At 51.5% G+C, this 13,284-nt stretch overlaps 6 protein-coding genes across 6 annotated transcripts; 2 read left to right on the top strand and 4 right to left on the bottom strand.

Annotated features, from left to right (window-relative positions):
- Positions 1-489: 489 nt before the first annotated feature.
- A1O1_04035 (exosome complex component RRP45) lies at positions 490-1,465 on the bottom strand (the record flags this gene model as incomplete). Its single annotated transcript, XM_007724933.1, has 3 exons — positions 490-1,077; positions 1,127-1,250; positions 1,302-1,465. The coding sequence occupies 3 exons, from the start codon at positions 1,463-1,465 to the stop codon at positions 490-492; spliced, it is 876 nt and encodes a 291-aa protein (XP_007723123.1).
- Positions 1,466-1,920: 455 nt separating this feature from the next.
- On the top strand, positions 1,921-2,808 carry A1O1_04036 (uncharacterized protein; the record flags this gene model as incomplete). Its single annotated transcript, XM_007724934.1, has 4 exons — positions 1,921-1,930; positions 1,987-2,086; positions 2,137-2,668; positions 2,722-2,808. 4 exons carry the CDS (start codon positions 1,921-1,923, stop codon positions 2,806-2,808), a joined length of 729 nt encoding a protein of 242 aa, XP_007723124.1.
- Positions 2,809-4,177: 1,369 nt separating this feature from the next.
- A1O1_04037 (uncharacterized protein) lies at positions 4,178-5,346 on the top strand (the record flags this gene model as incomplete). Its single annotated transcript, XM_007724935.1, has 6 exons — positions 4,178-4,198; positions 4,250-4,285; positions 4,341-4,686; positions 4,757-4,918; positions 4,979-5,046; positions 5,119-5,346. The coding sequence occupies 6 exons, from the start codon at positions 4,178-4,180 to the stop codon at positions 5,344-5,346; spliced, it is 861 nt and encodes a 286-aa protein (XP_007723125.1).
- A 792-nt stretch (positions 5,347-6,138) lies between these two features.
- A1O1_04038 (uncharacterized protein) lies at positions 6,139-7,647 on the bottom strand (the record flags this gene model as incomplete). The annotated part of the gene is made up of 1 exon (XM_007724936.1): positions 6,139-7,647. The coding sequence occupies one exon, from the start codon at positions 7,645-7,647 to the stop codon at positions 6,139-6,141; it is 1,509 nt and encodes a 502-aa protein (XP_007723126.1).
- Positions 7,648-9,208: 1,561 nt separating this feature from the next.
- A1O1_04040 (succinyl-CoA ligase [GDP-forming] subunit beta, mitochondrial) lies at positions 9,209-10,864 on the bottom strand (the record flags this gene model as incomplete). Its single annotated transcript, XM_007724937.1, has 7 exons — positions 9,209-9,343; positions 9,402-9,741; positions 9,795-10,340; positions 10,398-10,497; positions 10,545-10,617; positions 10,675-10,755; positions 10,811-10,864. 7 exons carry the CDS (start codon positions 10,862-10,864, stop codon positions 9,209-9,211), a joined length of 1,329 nt encoding a protein of 442 aa, XP_007723127.1.
- A 417-nt stretch (positions 10,865-11,281) lies between these two features.
- A1O1_04041 (uncharacterized protein) lies at positions 11,282-12,432 on the bottom strand (the record flags this gene model as incomplete). The annotated part of the gene is made up of 2 exons (XM_007724938.1): positions 11,282-12,238; positions 12,295-12,432. The coding sequence occupies 2 exons, from the start codon at positions 12,430-12,432 to the stop codon at positions 11,282-11,284; spliced, it is 1,095 nt and encodes a 364-aa protein (XP_007723128.1).
- Positions 12,433-13,284: the final 852 nt, after the last annotated feature.

Consider the following 13,284-nt stretch of genomic DNA (forward strand, 5'->3'; position numbering starts at 1 on the left):
GGCGTTGACAGACAGCGGGCAGCTTGGAGCCAGCAACCGAGACACTACCGTTTAGTCTGTTACAGGTGGGCGGAGAAGTGTTGAACCATGAGAGTGAATGTGCCAGTCTATACGTATTTCCTGTGGTTCATGTGGTTCTACCACTGCTCCAGCATATAATAATATTAGAGGCATGCCAGTGCAGCAACAATTGAGTCTCCATCCATTTATTTTCCATCGATTTGTCCTTTGTCTAACAATGATCGAAATCTCCATTACCGTGTCAATGCTAGACTGCTGTTTCCATCAAAAGCCCATCGCCAGCCCTCGGCCGTCCACATATCGAAGTACTACTATCTCCACACGTACGATTCGTGGCATTCTGAGACCAACACTGCCACACTGGCTCCTTTGAAAAGAGGGCGTATCCTCAACATTGGTCTAAGCCACCAACAGCAACGTGTGCAACACCACTGTTGGCTGTATGGAAAGACTTTAAACAGCAGGTGGTCATCTCTCATTCTCAGCGCGTAATTCAGCTATCAAACCGCCAATATCGCGTTTAGTCGCATCCTCCGCCAGCTTCTTTGCCACAAAGCCGTTGATTTCTTTTCCTTTGGCCAAGGCTGTACTAGTACATTTGAGAAGGACCAAGGCATCAATGGCGTTCCCGCCCAATTTCGCGACCTGACACAATTCGAAGTCGTTGACCGTAAGAACCATTTCTGCCTCCCGGACCTGTTCTTCACTGCGCGTTGCATCCAACAACACGGTCTCTCCGTCGTGGTAGAAGCTGAAAGTGATACACACTGGATTGTGCATCATACTCAATGGTACGGGAACTCGTTCGGCCATGGTGTAGATGGTCACATTCTCTCCATCAACCGACACATCGGGTCGTCGAAAGTGTCGCAATGCTGCGACAATGGCAATGCAAGAGGCATCAATCAATCCGCCGTCAGAGTCCAAGACATGGACGTCGGCTCTGATAGACCAGCACTTGGCTCCTGCAATAATGCATAATGATTCCGTGTCGAGCGCGTTGGATCGACGTATGGCTTTTTCCAGTAATCGCGAGAGGATCACCTCCTGCTCAGTCTGCCTGTAAGCGCATTAGCGGACATTCACGATCTCAACAGAGCGTCACGAACCTGCCAACTTCATACGCAGGAGACGCGATAGGACTGAGTTCGGTCACGATAGTAAAGATGCCCTCGAACTTGCGTTCTTCCAGGGGCTTCGTCACTTCCGCCGATATCTGGACATGGACTCTATAGTAGCAATTAGCCTCCATTTGGAAAGGAAATCGGGAGGGCGTCAACCTTGTTTTGCCTAGACGCAGGGTTGTTGTTCCATACTCAAGCCCAAACTCTAGGTCAAGGTCTCTGAATTGATCCAGGCGCCGACCATCGACGCGGACATCCTGTTCCAGAGCTTGGAGGATGAAGTTCCTCTCAATGTTCGATATGTCCACCTCACGAGGCATAATTCTGTGACCGAGACGGCATCCAGCAGTATTGAAGGCTTGAACAGAGGAGAACCACCATTGGTACAGACGTCAGGAGGAGGCGGAGTAATCAAGGTGAGTATCACAATGATCTGAATGTCAAAGAAAGAATTCTCATCGCCCAAAGCCTCTCCAGTGTGATTTTCATGTGTCTTGAGTATCTGTACTTCTGGGTGATGAATCTGGAACTTTTTCACCCGCCTGGAGTGGCTTTCACATCCAATTATCGACCAATCAGCGCCTGGCAAAAGAGTAGAGAACGTCGAACTTCAAGTTGGTGGAGCTTCACCTGCTTGACTGCTTAGGCAGCCACCCATTTTGAACGTCCCAATATTCAGGGTGCTTCTCACATAACGACAACGTCGACTGCGTATTCTGTCTCAATTGTGCTGCGTATTCTGCGGTTGCATTCCCCAGTCTAACATCGCGCCACCATGACGACAGGTAATTTAGATCTTCCCTGTCGCATAGACAGACCCAAGAGCTGACTTGTGGCCCAGCGCACCGGCCGACCTTCGATCCTGCACGAGGCAAAGAAGCCCAAAGAGGCGTTGCTTACCATCAGAGACTACTCCCCGCTCATACATATCTCAAAGTTCGGTTGGTATTCTTCGTTTTCACTGAGACGGACAAGACTCTAACAATGGCAGGCAACCCGGGCAAGGTGGAGCAGCAGATTCAGAGAGGCGGGATTTACGAGCAGAGTTACTGGCGGCGGAAGCAGCCCATTTCGCAAAGACCAAAGGAATTACCACCGAAGCTACAAGTAGCTCCCCCAAGACCTCGAAACGCGAACTCGAGGGCCCGTCGAGCGATGATGAGAACGAAGACCCCGAAGCGAAACGAAGAAGGATCCTAGAAGAGACCCGGGATATCGATGCAGACTCAGACGGCGGCGGCAGCGACGGCGACAGTAGCGACGAGGAAAGCGACGAGGAGGACGAAACAGCCGAGTTGATGCGTGAACTGGAGAAAATCAAGCGAGAACGAGCCGAGCAAAAAGCTCGAGAAGAGGCCGAACAGGCCAAACAAGCACAAGAGCGGCGCGAGGAAGACATTGCACTCGGCAACCCGTTACTAAATCCCAAGGCATTCAACGTCAAGCGGCGGTGGGACGACGACGTGGTCTTCAAGAACCAAGCCCGAGGCACCGAGCAGAAGGGCAACAAGGAGTTTGTCAACGTACGTCCACACCGACTTGCGAGGTCCAAGATGGGTTGACTGACATGTAATAGGACTTGCTACGGTCGGATTTCCACAAAAAGTTCATGGTAAGAGCTCTACTCGCTGGAGTATCGACGGTATTGTTGACCTGCTTCTAGTCTAAGTATGTGCGGTAGTCATGGCGGCACACGCGGTATCGATGACACTTATAGTGTCCTGATATGGTGTCTCATTAGACTCCTAGAACAAGGACACCCCCCTTGTCTCTCAGACGGGTATCTGAGCAGCTTCATACGGCTGAGGCCGTGATGGCGAAAGACCGCCACTATGGGGACCGGCGACGTTAGATGGGGCCGCCGTCAATGCGTAAGGTCTGGCGTTTAGACATTACAATTCTCGGTCCGGCTCACCACCAGGCTGGGAGGCGGCGTTCTCGGCAGGGGCAGTGGGGATGATCATCTTCTGTTGGAGGCTTCGCAAAGTGCGGCATCAACGACCAGTCGATCAGTAGCAGGGTTCAAGTTGGCCTGCTACCCGGCGTCGTCAGTGACTGCATTGCTAGCTCCCACGGCCTAAAGGATGCGGGAGATCGAGATGATATGGAGTGCTGGCACGACGTCCAGAAGGGTGCATAGCAGAGCATTGCAGTGCCAGGGACTACTACGTACCACTGGCAGGCAGCTATCTGGATGTATGGTATGCGTAAAAATAGGGAGGATGCACGTCATGGTGGAGGAGTAAAGGAGAGGACCAGAACCCAGAACAGGCTTGAACCCGGAAATCAATCCAGGGTTCAATTTCTGCACCAAGTGCGGAAGTTGGTCAATCACAGACTGCGGGGGAATCGTCATCAGGTACTAGCGAGCAGCTAGAGACAACAAGCACTGGGAGTGGCAGTGGCAGTGGCAGCCTTCATCCCTCACTCAGCTCTCCTCTGTACGTATCGTATCATCCTCAAACCTCATCCCTCACCGTATCTCTCGGAAGTCTTGTTCCACTGTTAGTTGTATACTACTGGTATTTGCAAAAACACTACCCACCGCCTTTTACGTGAATTTGGTGTACTGCATTCCCTTACCCGGGTAGACGCGCGATCGGAGCTGAAACTGTGGTCCTGCTATCCTGCTCTCTCCAATCCCAAGTCATCGATCCCACCAGGAGTGACGAAAGGTCTCCAGCAGACAGGGCACTTGCAAGCTGATCCTGTCCAACTCATGTGCCTTGTTTGATGCCGCGTTCCTCAGCCCCGATCAAGCATTGGTCAAGCAGAACAGGAGTGTCATGTCATCCTCACACTGCACTGGCACTGGTCGTAACTGACGTGCTGCTTGCGTGCCTCCATGCCTACGTGACTACGCAAGGAGCTGGTGCTTTCCCTGATTCTTGTTTGGCCTGTCACCTTATATACCCCTCCCTCCCCGTTGCTTTAGACGTCTTGAACAGTCCCATCTTCGGAAACTATCCTAACTACAACTCTCACACATACCTGCATTTGACTAAAAGCAAAAGTGAACTCGATCGAAAAACATGTCTTACAACGACGACAATGTAGCTGGCCCTGGCTCTTTTTATCTGGCTTGAATTGCTAACAGCTTGTAGCAACGTGGTGGCGGCTACGGCGATGACAGCTATGGTGTATGGCCTACCCCCTTCTCTCTCTCCTTTCTGCATGATCGCTCACACCATTTAGTCGTCTGGTCGTGGCAACGATAGCTATGGTTCAGGCCGTACCGGCGGAGGTCTAGGATCCGATGATACCTACGGAGACTCTGCTCGCACCGGAGGAGCCACTGGCGGCGGATACGACGACAATAGCCGTACTGGCGGTGGATTCGGTCGTGACGACACCTCCGGAGGCTCTGACTACACTGGAGGCAACACCTCCTCTGGATATGGAGACAGTGGCAGAACTGGAGGCAACACCTCCTCTGGCTATGGAGACAGTGGCAGAACCGGAGGTGGTCTGGGGAAAGATGACACATACGGTGACTCTGGGAACACTGGTGGATTCGGTTCTGGCCAAGACAACCAATATGGTGAGCCGCTATCTGGCCCGGCGGCCTCACGGCCCCATGAACGTGGACGATGTCTGACAGAAATCAACAGGCGTAGGCAGTGGCAGAACCGGGCAGCAAGCCTCCGGTGGCTACGGTGCCAGTGATGACACATATGGGTCATCTACAGGTGGCAGCGGTGGCTACGGGGATGATAGCTCTGGTCGTCGCGGAGACGATTATGGTTCCAGTGGTCGCACTGGCGGCGGACTTGGTACGCATGACAGCCCCTGTCCAGAGTCGAGTGCAGTCCACCGGTACTAATTCCACACAGGTGCCGACGATACTTATGGTGATTCCGGCCGCACGGGCGGTGCATCAACCGGGCGTGACAGTGACTATGTGAGGACTCTCTGCGGATGCGCAAACCCCCTACAAGGTCATGCATAGGATGGCTAACACTTCATACTGCAGGGTATGGGTTCGGGCCGCACTCAACAACAGGATCAGGGTGGCTTTGGCGCCGGCGGGAGTGGCCAAGGCTACGATGATGACACAAGCGGCAAGAAAGACTCTACCGCCGGTAAGCTCATGGAGAAAGCCGGCAGTCTTTTCGGCAGCGGCAAAGTACAGGAGCGAGGTGCAGAAAAGAGACGTGAGGCTGGTGGCGGAGACGACTCCAACTATGGCTCCAACTATTGAATCATGTCAGGCTTGAAAACATAAGCTGATGAATGGAAACTGGATGACGGGCTTGAAAGGATGCTGTCTCCTAGGAGCCCACCAGAGTATTGATAGCTTTATAAGGACGGCAGATCCAATCGTTATCAAATGATCCAGACAACACCTTGTTTCCTGTAGATATGATTGCATTGTGTATCTCAGAGCTATTGAGCATATTGTGATGCAGTGGTTGGTCCCCTTGACAGATCTTTCAGCCTCGCCCTTTTCCGCCGTTCTGGCTGCCAGGGGCATCTCACATTGCTCAGTCCTGATGGCTGTGGTTCCCATATCATGTCGCCTGGTCCAGCCGAGATGAGTAGTTCCGAGCTGTTTTGAGGCAGATCCGTTGATCTGGATATTTTGGCAGCAAAACGTTAGAGTGATAGTGGGTTTTGGATACTGGTCAGAGTAATCATGGTTACATGACCAGATATATTCCGTCAATAGCTGTTCAGTTTTTACATCATGATGGTCACAACTCACCAACTCAGTCTCACCGTTGAGCTACTGGTCTTGTTCCAGCAGACACATGTCTCTTGAGAAGTGAGATAGACGAAACACCAGATCAGGAATGCTGCATTGAGTTGAAACAATGATTCTCAACTCTGCCTTCTTGTTCTTCGTTTAGTATGAGCATTGCCATTTGAGAACTTTTCTTCTGTGTCTCATTCTCATTCTCATTCTGGTTCTGGTTCTGGGTCTTATGGTTGTTTCATTTTTCATTTTTCATTTTTCACTTTTTATCTTGCTCTTCATTTTCGTTTCCACGTTTCATCGTCTCTCCCAGCCGACCACGCGGATCTCGATCCCCGATTTCTCATCTCTATACCAAGCATCATCGAATTCATCATGACCGTTATCGTCGACGTCTTCTCCTGGCGTCGTTTGCGTGTCTCCAAGTTTTCCCTGGCCTTGCCCCTGCCATTGCGGCACATCCACGCCGTCGACCCATTCCCTTAACCGTCGAGCGGGTATGGATTTCCAGTTGGTGGATTTGACGATACTCGGCTCGGCTGGTAGAGCGTCGGGGAAGAAAGTGTCGCATTCGAAATCGACATCGACATCCATTCCTGTATCTTGGTTACCATTACTGTCACCTCCTTTATCACTGGTGGTACTTTTGGTTGGTTTGATGTTGCGTCGGACTTGGGTTTGCAGGATCCGCACGTCGAATTCTCCGTCGAGTTCCTTTTCTCTGTCGCGGCATGGATAAGTGCTGCAGTCTGTGCTGGTGTTGAGCTTGGCTTGGCCACTTGTTGTGTCCATAGATGATTTATCTTCTTGGTGATTGTTGTGGGTAGGTGTAGATGTAGATGTGTTTGAGGATGTCGATGTCGTCGTAGAAGTAGAAGTGGCTGATAGAGACAAGATCTGGCGATAGATCTCGGCGCCGCCGATGCAGAAGATCTTGTGGATTGATATGCTGGATGTATCTTCGCTATGGGTTTGATTTTGATTTTGATCTTGATCAGATTTCCTTGTTCCGGTAGCAGCGCTGGTGGCTGTGCTTGTCGAAGTCGTAGTAGTGGTGGGAGTTGGTACAGCAAGAGGAGAGTCGGAGGATAGAAGGGCCAAAGTGGATTGAAGAGACGATGATATTAAGACTGGTGTTGGTACTGGTGTTGGTGTCTGTCTCTGTGTCTGGAATTCTGCTTGTGCTTGTCCCGACGCAGATGACGGGACAAGAATCGTGGCTGGGGCCGCTTCGGCTGCTGGTGTCCCAGACAACCCGATATCACCAACCGTCCACTCCACGTCCGCATTGCGGGAGTTCATGTCTTCTGCGATCCGAAATCCCATGTCGCGGGAGTTGCTTCGCGTGATGATCACGTTCAAGCGGCCCGCGAGAGGGCGGAACTTGGGAGGGATGCTTTCCCATGTCTTGCGACCCATTATAACGGCGTTGAGGGTCCGAGTTTTAGTTTGTAGTGGTGATGATGACGGAACATGAGTCGTGACTTTTCGAAAAAACGCCATGTCCGCTTTGATCGGCGGCCACGGCAGACCTCCTTGATGACCAATCCCCATGGACGGACTGAGGCTCGTCGCGACGACCACGTAGATTGGCTTCGGGTGCACCATCACCGGCCTGATCGTGGTGGTTGTGGTCTTGATGATGCGTTGCGCGGCGGCGGACGAGGGCATGCTGGTGGACAGCTCGTCGTTGTCGTTGTGGCTATCAGATAGATTGAGATCGAGATCGAAGTTGCCGCTCGACAATTCGGTCGGAGAGGGCGGTCCTGATAGCGTCGTCGACGGGGGTGTCGGGATCATAGACATGGTGTTGGGCAGACACAAGAAAGGAAGCGTCTGAGGCGACGTAAAACGACAGCCACAGACAGGTTCGTGCTTTGGATTGATATTGGCGATACTGCCAATGTGGTGAAGTTCAAGTTGCTGGTAGTAGTCTTGACGGATTGGTTCTTTCTTGGTGTTGACAAGCTCTTGATATCAGGGGTCGATACAAGTTTGTCGAGTTGGTATTTCTCAGCTCTCATACGAAGAGTAGTTGTAGTTATAGTGTGCCACCTGTTCTCTTTTCTTTTGGTTTTCCGAACGAATGTCAAATGTTAAGACTATCATATCCTCATCCTCAAACAGTAAGTGATAGACTACATATTCCAGACGAGTCAGTCGACAATTGCTAGTAGTGATGAACTATTGACGAATCGAGCATCAGATGGACTTCTGGATCGTCTGTTTTGGTGGCTTTGGCGGCGGCCGAGTTCACTGTTCAGGGGTTTCTAAATCTCCCTTAGTAAGGCCGAGGCCGTTCCTAGCCCCTGGATCGCTGCCAGCCCGCTCACTCGCTCAATATTTACACGGTATCGTCTGAGGTATCGATTTTTCGGTGCATGACAACGTATGTATGAATGCACATCAACTGGTCCAACCAGCACTCGATTGATGAGTCCTTCCCTGCTGCTCTTCACAAGAAATCTCGCTCGTCGTCGAACGGCGTCTTCAATCGGGGATTCGCCGGCAAAAATGCAAAAACAAATGGACACACGGGGATTTGAACCCCGGACCTTTCACAGACACATTTAAACAGATAATGCGAAGCGAAAATCATACCCCTAGACCATGTGCCCCATTGAACTCGAAGAGGCCTCCTTCGAGTTGGCGAAACTTGTGGACACAAATTTGCAACGTTTTTTTGGCATGTGTGTTACTTGAATATTATTTTCCGTTAGCTGTTCTGCCTTGACCAATTTAAGTGGTGGAGATCTCCTCTCCGCCCTTCAACCTCCCATGTACCTTACCCATCCAGTTACAGAAACACCTCCTTCTGTCTCTAGGTAAGGTGTTGTTTTGCATTTTTTAAAATTGTAAATTGATGTTCTACACACGCGAACACTGCGTCAAACTCATTGTTCTCTAACATGACGTCTGAATAGAGCCTCAGGGAGAGTTTTGGCCGCTGTGGGGATTTCAAGGCGATGGAGGATCTCTGAAAACAGCGCCATCATTGTAAATAATGGAGCAATGGAAGAACGGGTCGACTCCTAAAAGATTGGTGAAGAACGGGCAGATCCAAACAAATCAAAATGGGACAATCTGAAAATACTACAGCTTCTGCCTTGGATAGACACGACGAACCTGATCACAAATCGCCCCCTGCCGTTAGAAAGATAGCAGAAAGTAGCACATCCAAAGCCGTCCGAGTTTCACGATATCAAAATTCCCCAGGATCGAATGACTACCACAGTGCGAGCCGAGCCGGCCGGTCTGTATCCTCTGCCGCACGACAGGCGAAAGAAGTTGGAGTTTGTAGGATTGCTAGGGCGATTACCCTGCGTGACTATCAACCATTTCGACCGCAAACCAGTGTAGGGTTGGCTCAGATACCCAGAGAAAACTCGACGCCAACATCAATATCTCTGGCCATCTTGACAATCTTGGAGAAGTCAACCGCCTTCGCGGCCGCATCTTGAAGATCGGTGATGGAGAAAATCTTGAGTCCAGAGTTGTTGACCTGTTGTAGAAAGATGGTCAGTCACTGTAAGATCCAAAATCCACAGGGAACAACTTACCAACTCAGCAGCCTTCTCCATGTTGGTGCCTTGTAGTCGACACACAATTGGCAGTCGCAGGTTCATCTCGTGCACCACGTGAATCAAACCTTGAGCAATGGCATCACATCTGACAATGCCGCCGAAGATGTTAACGAAGATTGCCGTGACCTTAGGGTCGTTGGTGATCAACTCGAACGCCTTTCGGATGGCTTCAGGGGTGGCGCCACCGCCGACATCCAAGAAGTTGGCCGGGGTGCCGCCGTTGAGCTTGATGATATCCATGGTGGCCATGGCGAGACCAGCGCCATTGACCAGACATCCGATATCTCCATCCAGCTTGATAAAGTTGAGGCCGAATCTAGAAATCATGTCAGCACCAGGGATGTTGGTAGTAAGGAAAGGAACACATACTCGGCAGCCTTGACTTCGTCGGCATCTTCCTGGGAAGTATCTCTCCAGCTGAAAATCTCCTTCTGGCGGAACTCGGCGTTGTCATCGAAGTTGAGTTTGGCATCCATGCACAAGACCTGATGATCGCTGGTTTCGCTGAGAGGGTTGATTTCAATCTGGGTGGCATCCTTCTCCTTGAAGACCTGGTATAATTTCTGGATCGTGTTCTTCGCGTCTTCAATGCACTGTTCGCTGAAACCCAGCTCGGTCGCAATCTTCCTGCCAATCTCATCGGTGACCCCGACATGGATGTCAATAGGGGTGCTGATGATCGCGTCAGGTGATTCCTTGGCCACTGTTTCAATGTCCATACCGCCCTGCGACGAAGCCACAATGACGGGGGATTGGGTGGATCGATCCATCAGAATGGCCAGGTAGAATTCCCGTCGAGCAAACTTCCGCTCGCAAATGTACACCGAGTTACAGATCCGGCCTCGGGGGCCGGTTTGCTTGGTGAAGAGTTTGTGACCGATCATTTGCTCGGCGAACATCTTGGCCTCCGTGGGCCTGATGGGAAGTTAGCCGCCATCACTCGCCTTGAGAGGGTGGTTGGGTTGAGCATACGAGTAGATGACCCTGACACCGCCCTTCAAGCCATTGTCAAATGTACCCTTTCCTCGACCTCCGGCGAGCACCTGGGCTTTGATAACCATGTCATCTCCGCCTAAGATTGTTAGCCGAAATCCCGGCTTCGTTGTCTCCAGTGTTTACCAATCTCTTTCGCAACAGACTCGGCTTCTTCGGGTGACTTCGCAACCTGGCCGTTGGGGACGCCGATGCCGTACTGCTACCGATTAGAGCTCCGGAATGGATCAAAGTGAACTATGCGAAGGTGCCGTACAGTTTTCAGTAGTCTCGCTGATAGGTATTCGTGAATGCTCAGGTTCCTCCGCTGTTGCATTGAGCTCCGCAGGGGAGTATCCTGTAGGTTTACAGTCAGGATTCAATCCAGGAAGATGCAGGTTTGGTCAACTTACCACTCTGAAGGCCTTCAAGGCCGGGGCCAAGCTGGAACGACCCAGTTTAAACATCTTGTCCACGAAAATGAGGCCTGATATATCGTGGACAGGTGGGAGACTGCTTGAAGTAAACCAGACAGAAGATACCGAGATACAGCTGAGCGCCAATGGCCCGGCGCAGCTTGTTCATACAGGCGACGTTATAGCGGCGGCAACTCGAAGCTCTCCCGACTCGCTCCGAGGTCTTGGCGCATTGCCGCGTAGTAGAGCCTCGCCGCAACGTCCCTGTTTATCCGTAGGTACGTTGTGTTTACTCGCTCTTGATCGGTTGTCACAGTGGCCTCCTCTACATGCGTATACATCACTATGAACTAGTCTAGTAAGGATTATGGGATGGGCCAATGTTCATGAGTTCCTCTCCGAGACGAAACAGCCATTTGACCCGTGCCAGATCTTCATCCTCTGATCCCTCCGGCCCCCCTATATCGATTATTGGGTCGGAGCTGGCGCAAGTGTAGTCAAGACCGGTGCTGCACCGTTCGTGCAGACACAGCCACCATTCGCGCCTCCACTGATACTTGTCACAGGCGGCAGCGTACAATGGGGACTAGGAGTCCACGTTGAAGCGTCTGAAACAGTACTGCTCGGGGCGCAACTCTCCACTGTCTCGGCTCTGACCAGGACCGGAATTACAGCCCCCGTGTTCAGCGGAAACGTACGATGGCCCAGGACACGCAAGATCGAAGCAATCTCGCCGCTGTGGGAGGTGAAGCTAATGTAAGTCGACCGGTCGGAAGAAAAGATGTCATCGAGCAGCTGCTTCGAACGCAAGTCCTGGGCCGAGGATGTCTCCGCGGTCACGCCTGTCCAGAGCTCGTCGTATTCGGAGAATCCTTGTTCGATTTCGTACCAGGGAAACTCATCGTGAATGTAAGTCTTGTTGCTGCGCCTGTCGCAAGTGTGCTCGGAAATCCCTTCCCGCAATTTTTCTTTGATCGTTGGAATGAAAGGGTGTTTGGGCGGCAGTGGGAGGCCTGAGAAGGTAAGATTGGCCGTGGTCAGACACCGAGAGAGAGGCGATGTGTAGTAGGTTTCAGGCGTGGGGATCTTCTGTTCGTGGATACGAGACAACCAGAACGAATTGGCTTTCAATGCCTGAGAAATCCCATTCTCGGTGAGTTGCGCATCAGACCACATGGCCGTCCCGTTGCCATCGAGAAGAGACCAATAACAATTCCAAGCAGGGGTGCCGTAGAAGGATTCCGCCGCATTGTGCCATCCTTCTCCATGGCGACCCATGAAGAGCAATTTGTAGTCGACATTCCGAGGAGCTTGAGCGTTCAGAGCGGCGACGTGCATCGCAAACCTCTGCCACTGTGTCAAAGGAGCGCAATTTGCTGGATCGGTCGGATAGCTCTGGTTGATGAGGCCGAAGTTGGTCGCGGTCTGCAAAGTGAGCATTTCTGCGCTTCGGATCAGTCGACTGGTGGAAGGGTACTTACATAGTCGAAAGTCGTGGCATTGGTGGCATTGTCATCCTGCAGGAAATAGCCGGCCACAGTGGAATATTCAATGTATGAAGCAGCAGCGAATCCATGGACAGCGCTGCACAGCAGCAGAAAGGATCCCAAATGGACCATGATGGCAGGCAAACGAGGGTGTACTGACAGGACAGAAGATTGATCTGGACGACTCGGAGATTCCACTGATGATAGTCTGCTTTTTGTCCTTACCGTACCTTCTTATATACACGTTTTCTTTCTGCATGGCCCACAGCTCCAAAGCACGTATACTACAATGGTGCAGACCTGGTATTCGCATCCCTCAATAGTGGTACACAGGTATCCAGCGGAGTGGTTTTGTGGGGCTGTTGATACACCAATAAGCCATCGTCGCGGATGCGCGTGCTCGTTGAGGCTCAGATTGATTCAGCTTTAGCGGCAAGGAAACGGCTTGACGAGAGAATCCATAGCCATAATGTAGTCAAGCAAAGGATTCTAGTCTGAGTGATTTTTGAGAATACTCTGGATTGGGAAGCCCGCATCCACTCGAGGAGATGGCAAGCGTTATACGCACGTGGAGATGGCAGGCTTCATCCGCACGTGGGTGTTTATCGGTCACTTTCCCGAAATTGACACCAAATTCAAGTCCCTCAAATAGGTAGAATGCTGAGGGCGCATCTTCTCGCTCTGGAGATGACCCAAGGCCTTCCGACAATTGAGATAGCACAAAGGGACTACTCACGACAGAGCTAGGCACGGCACTCTGGTTCTCCAAAGCTCCGACGTGCTTGGCTTGGACCGAAGTCATGGACACCGGAGAAGGACACCGTTGTCCCATCAGGGAAGAAAAAACAAGACCCCGGGAAATGCAAAATACGGCAGGCGAAAGGATATTGCTCTCTCTAAGGTACATTGCACAGGCCATCTGATGTAGTTAGTAGTCGGAGTTAGTACTACACAGTTTATAGTGAAATCCGCCATCGGCAAACC

This window comes from Capronia coronata (assembly GCF_000585585.1).
Source record: "Capronia coronata CBS 617.96 chromosome Unknown acBCG-supercont1.3, whole genome shotgun sequence".
In the NCBI taxonomy this organism is placed as follows: Eukaryota; Fungi; Ascomycota; class Eurotiomycetes; order Chaetothyriales; family Herpotrichiellaceae; genus Capronia; species Capronia coronata.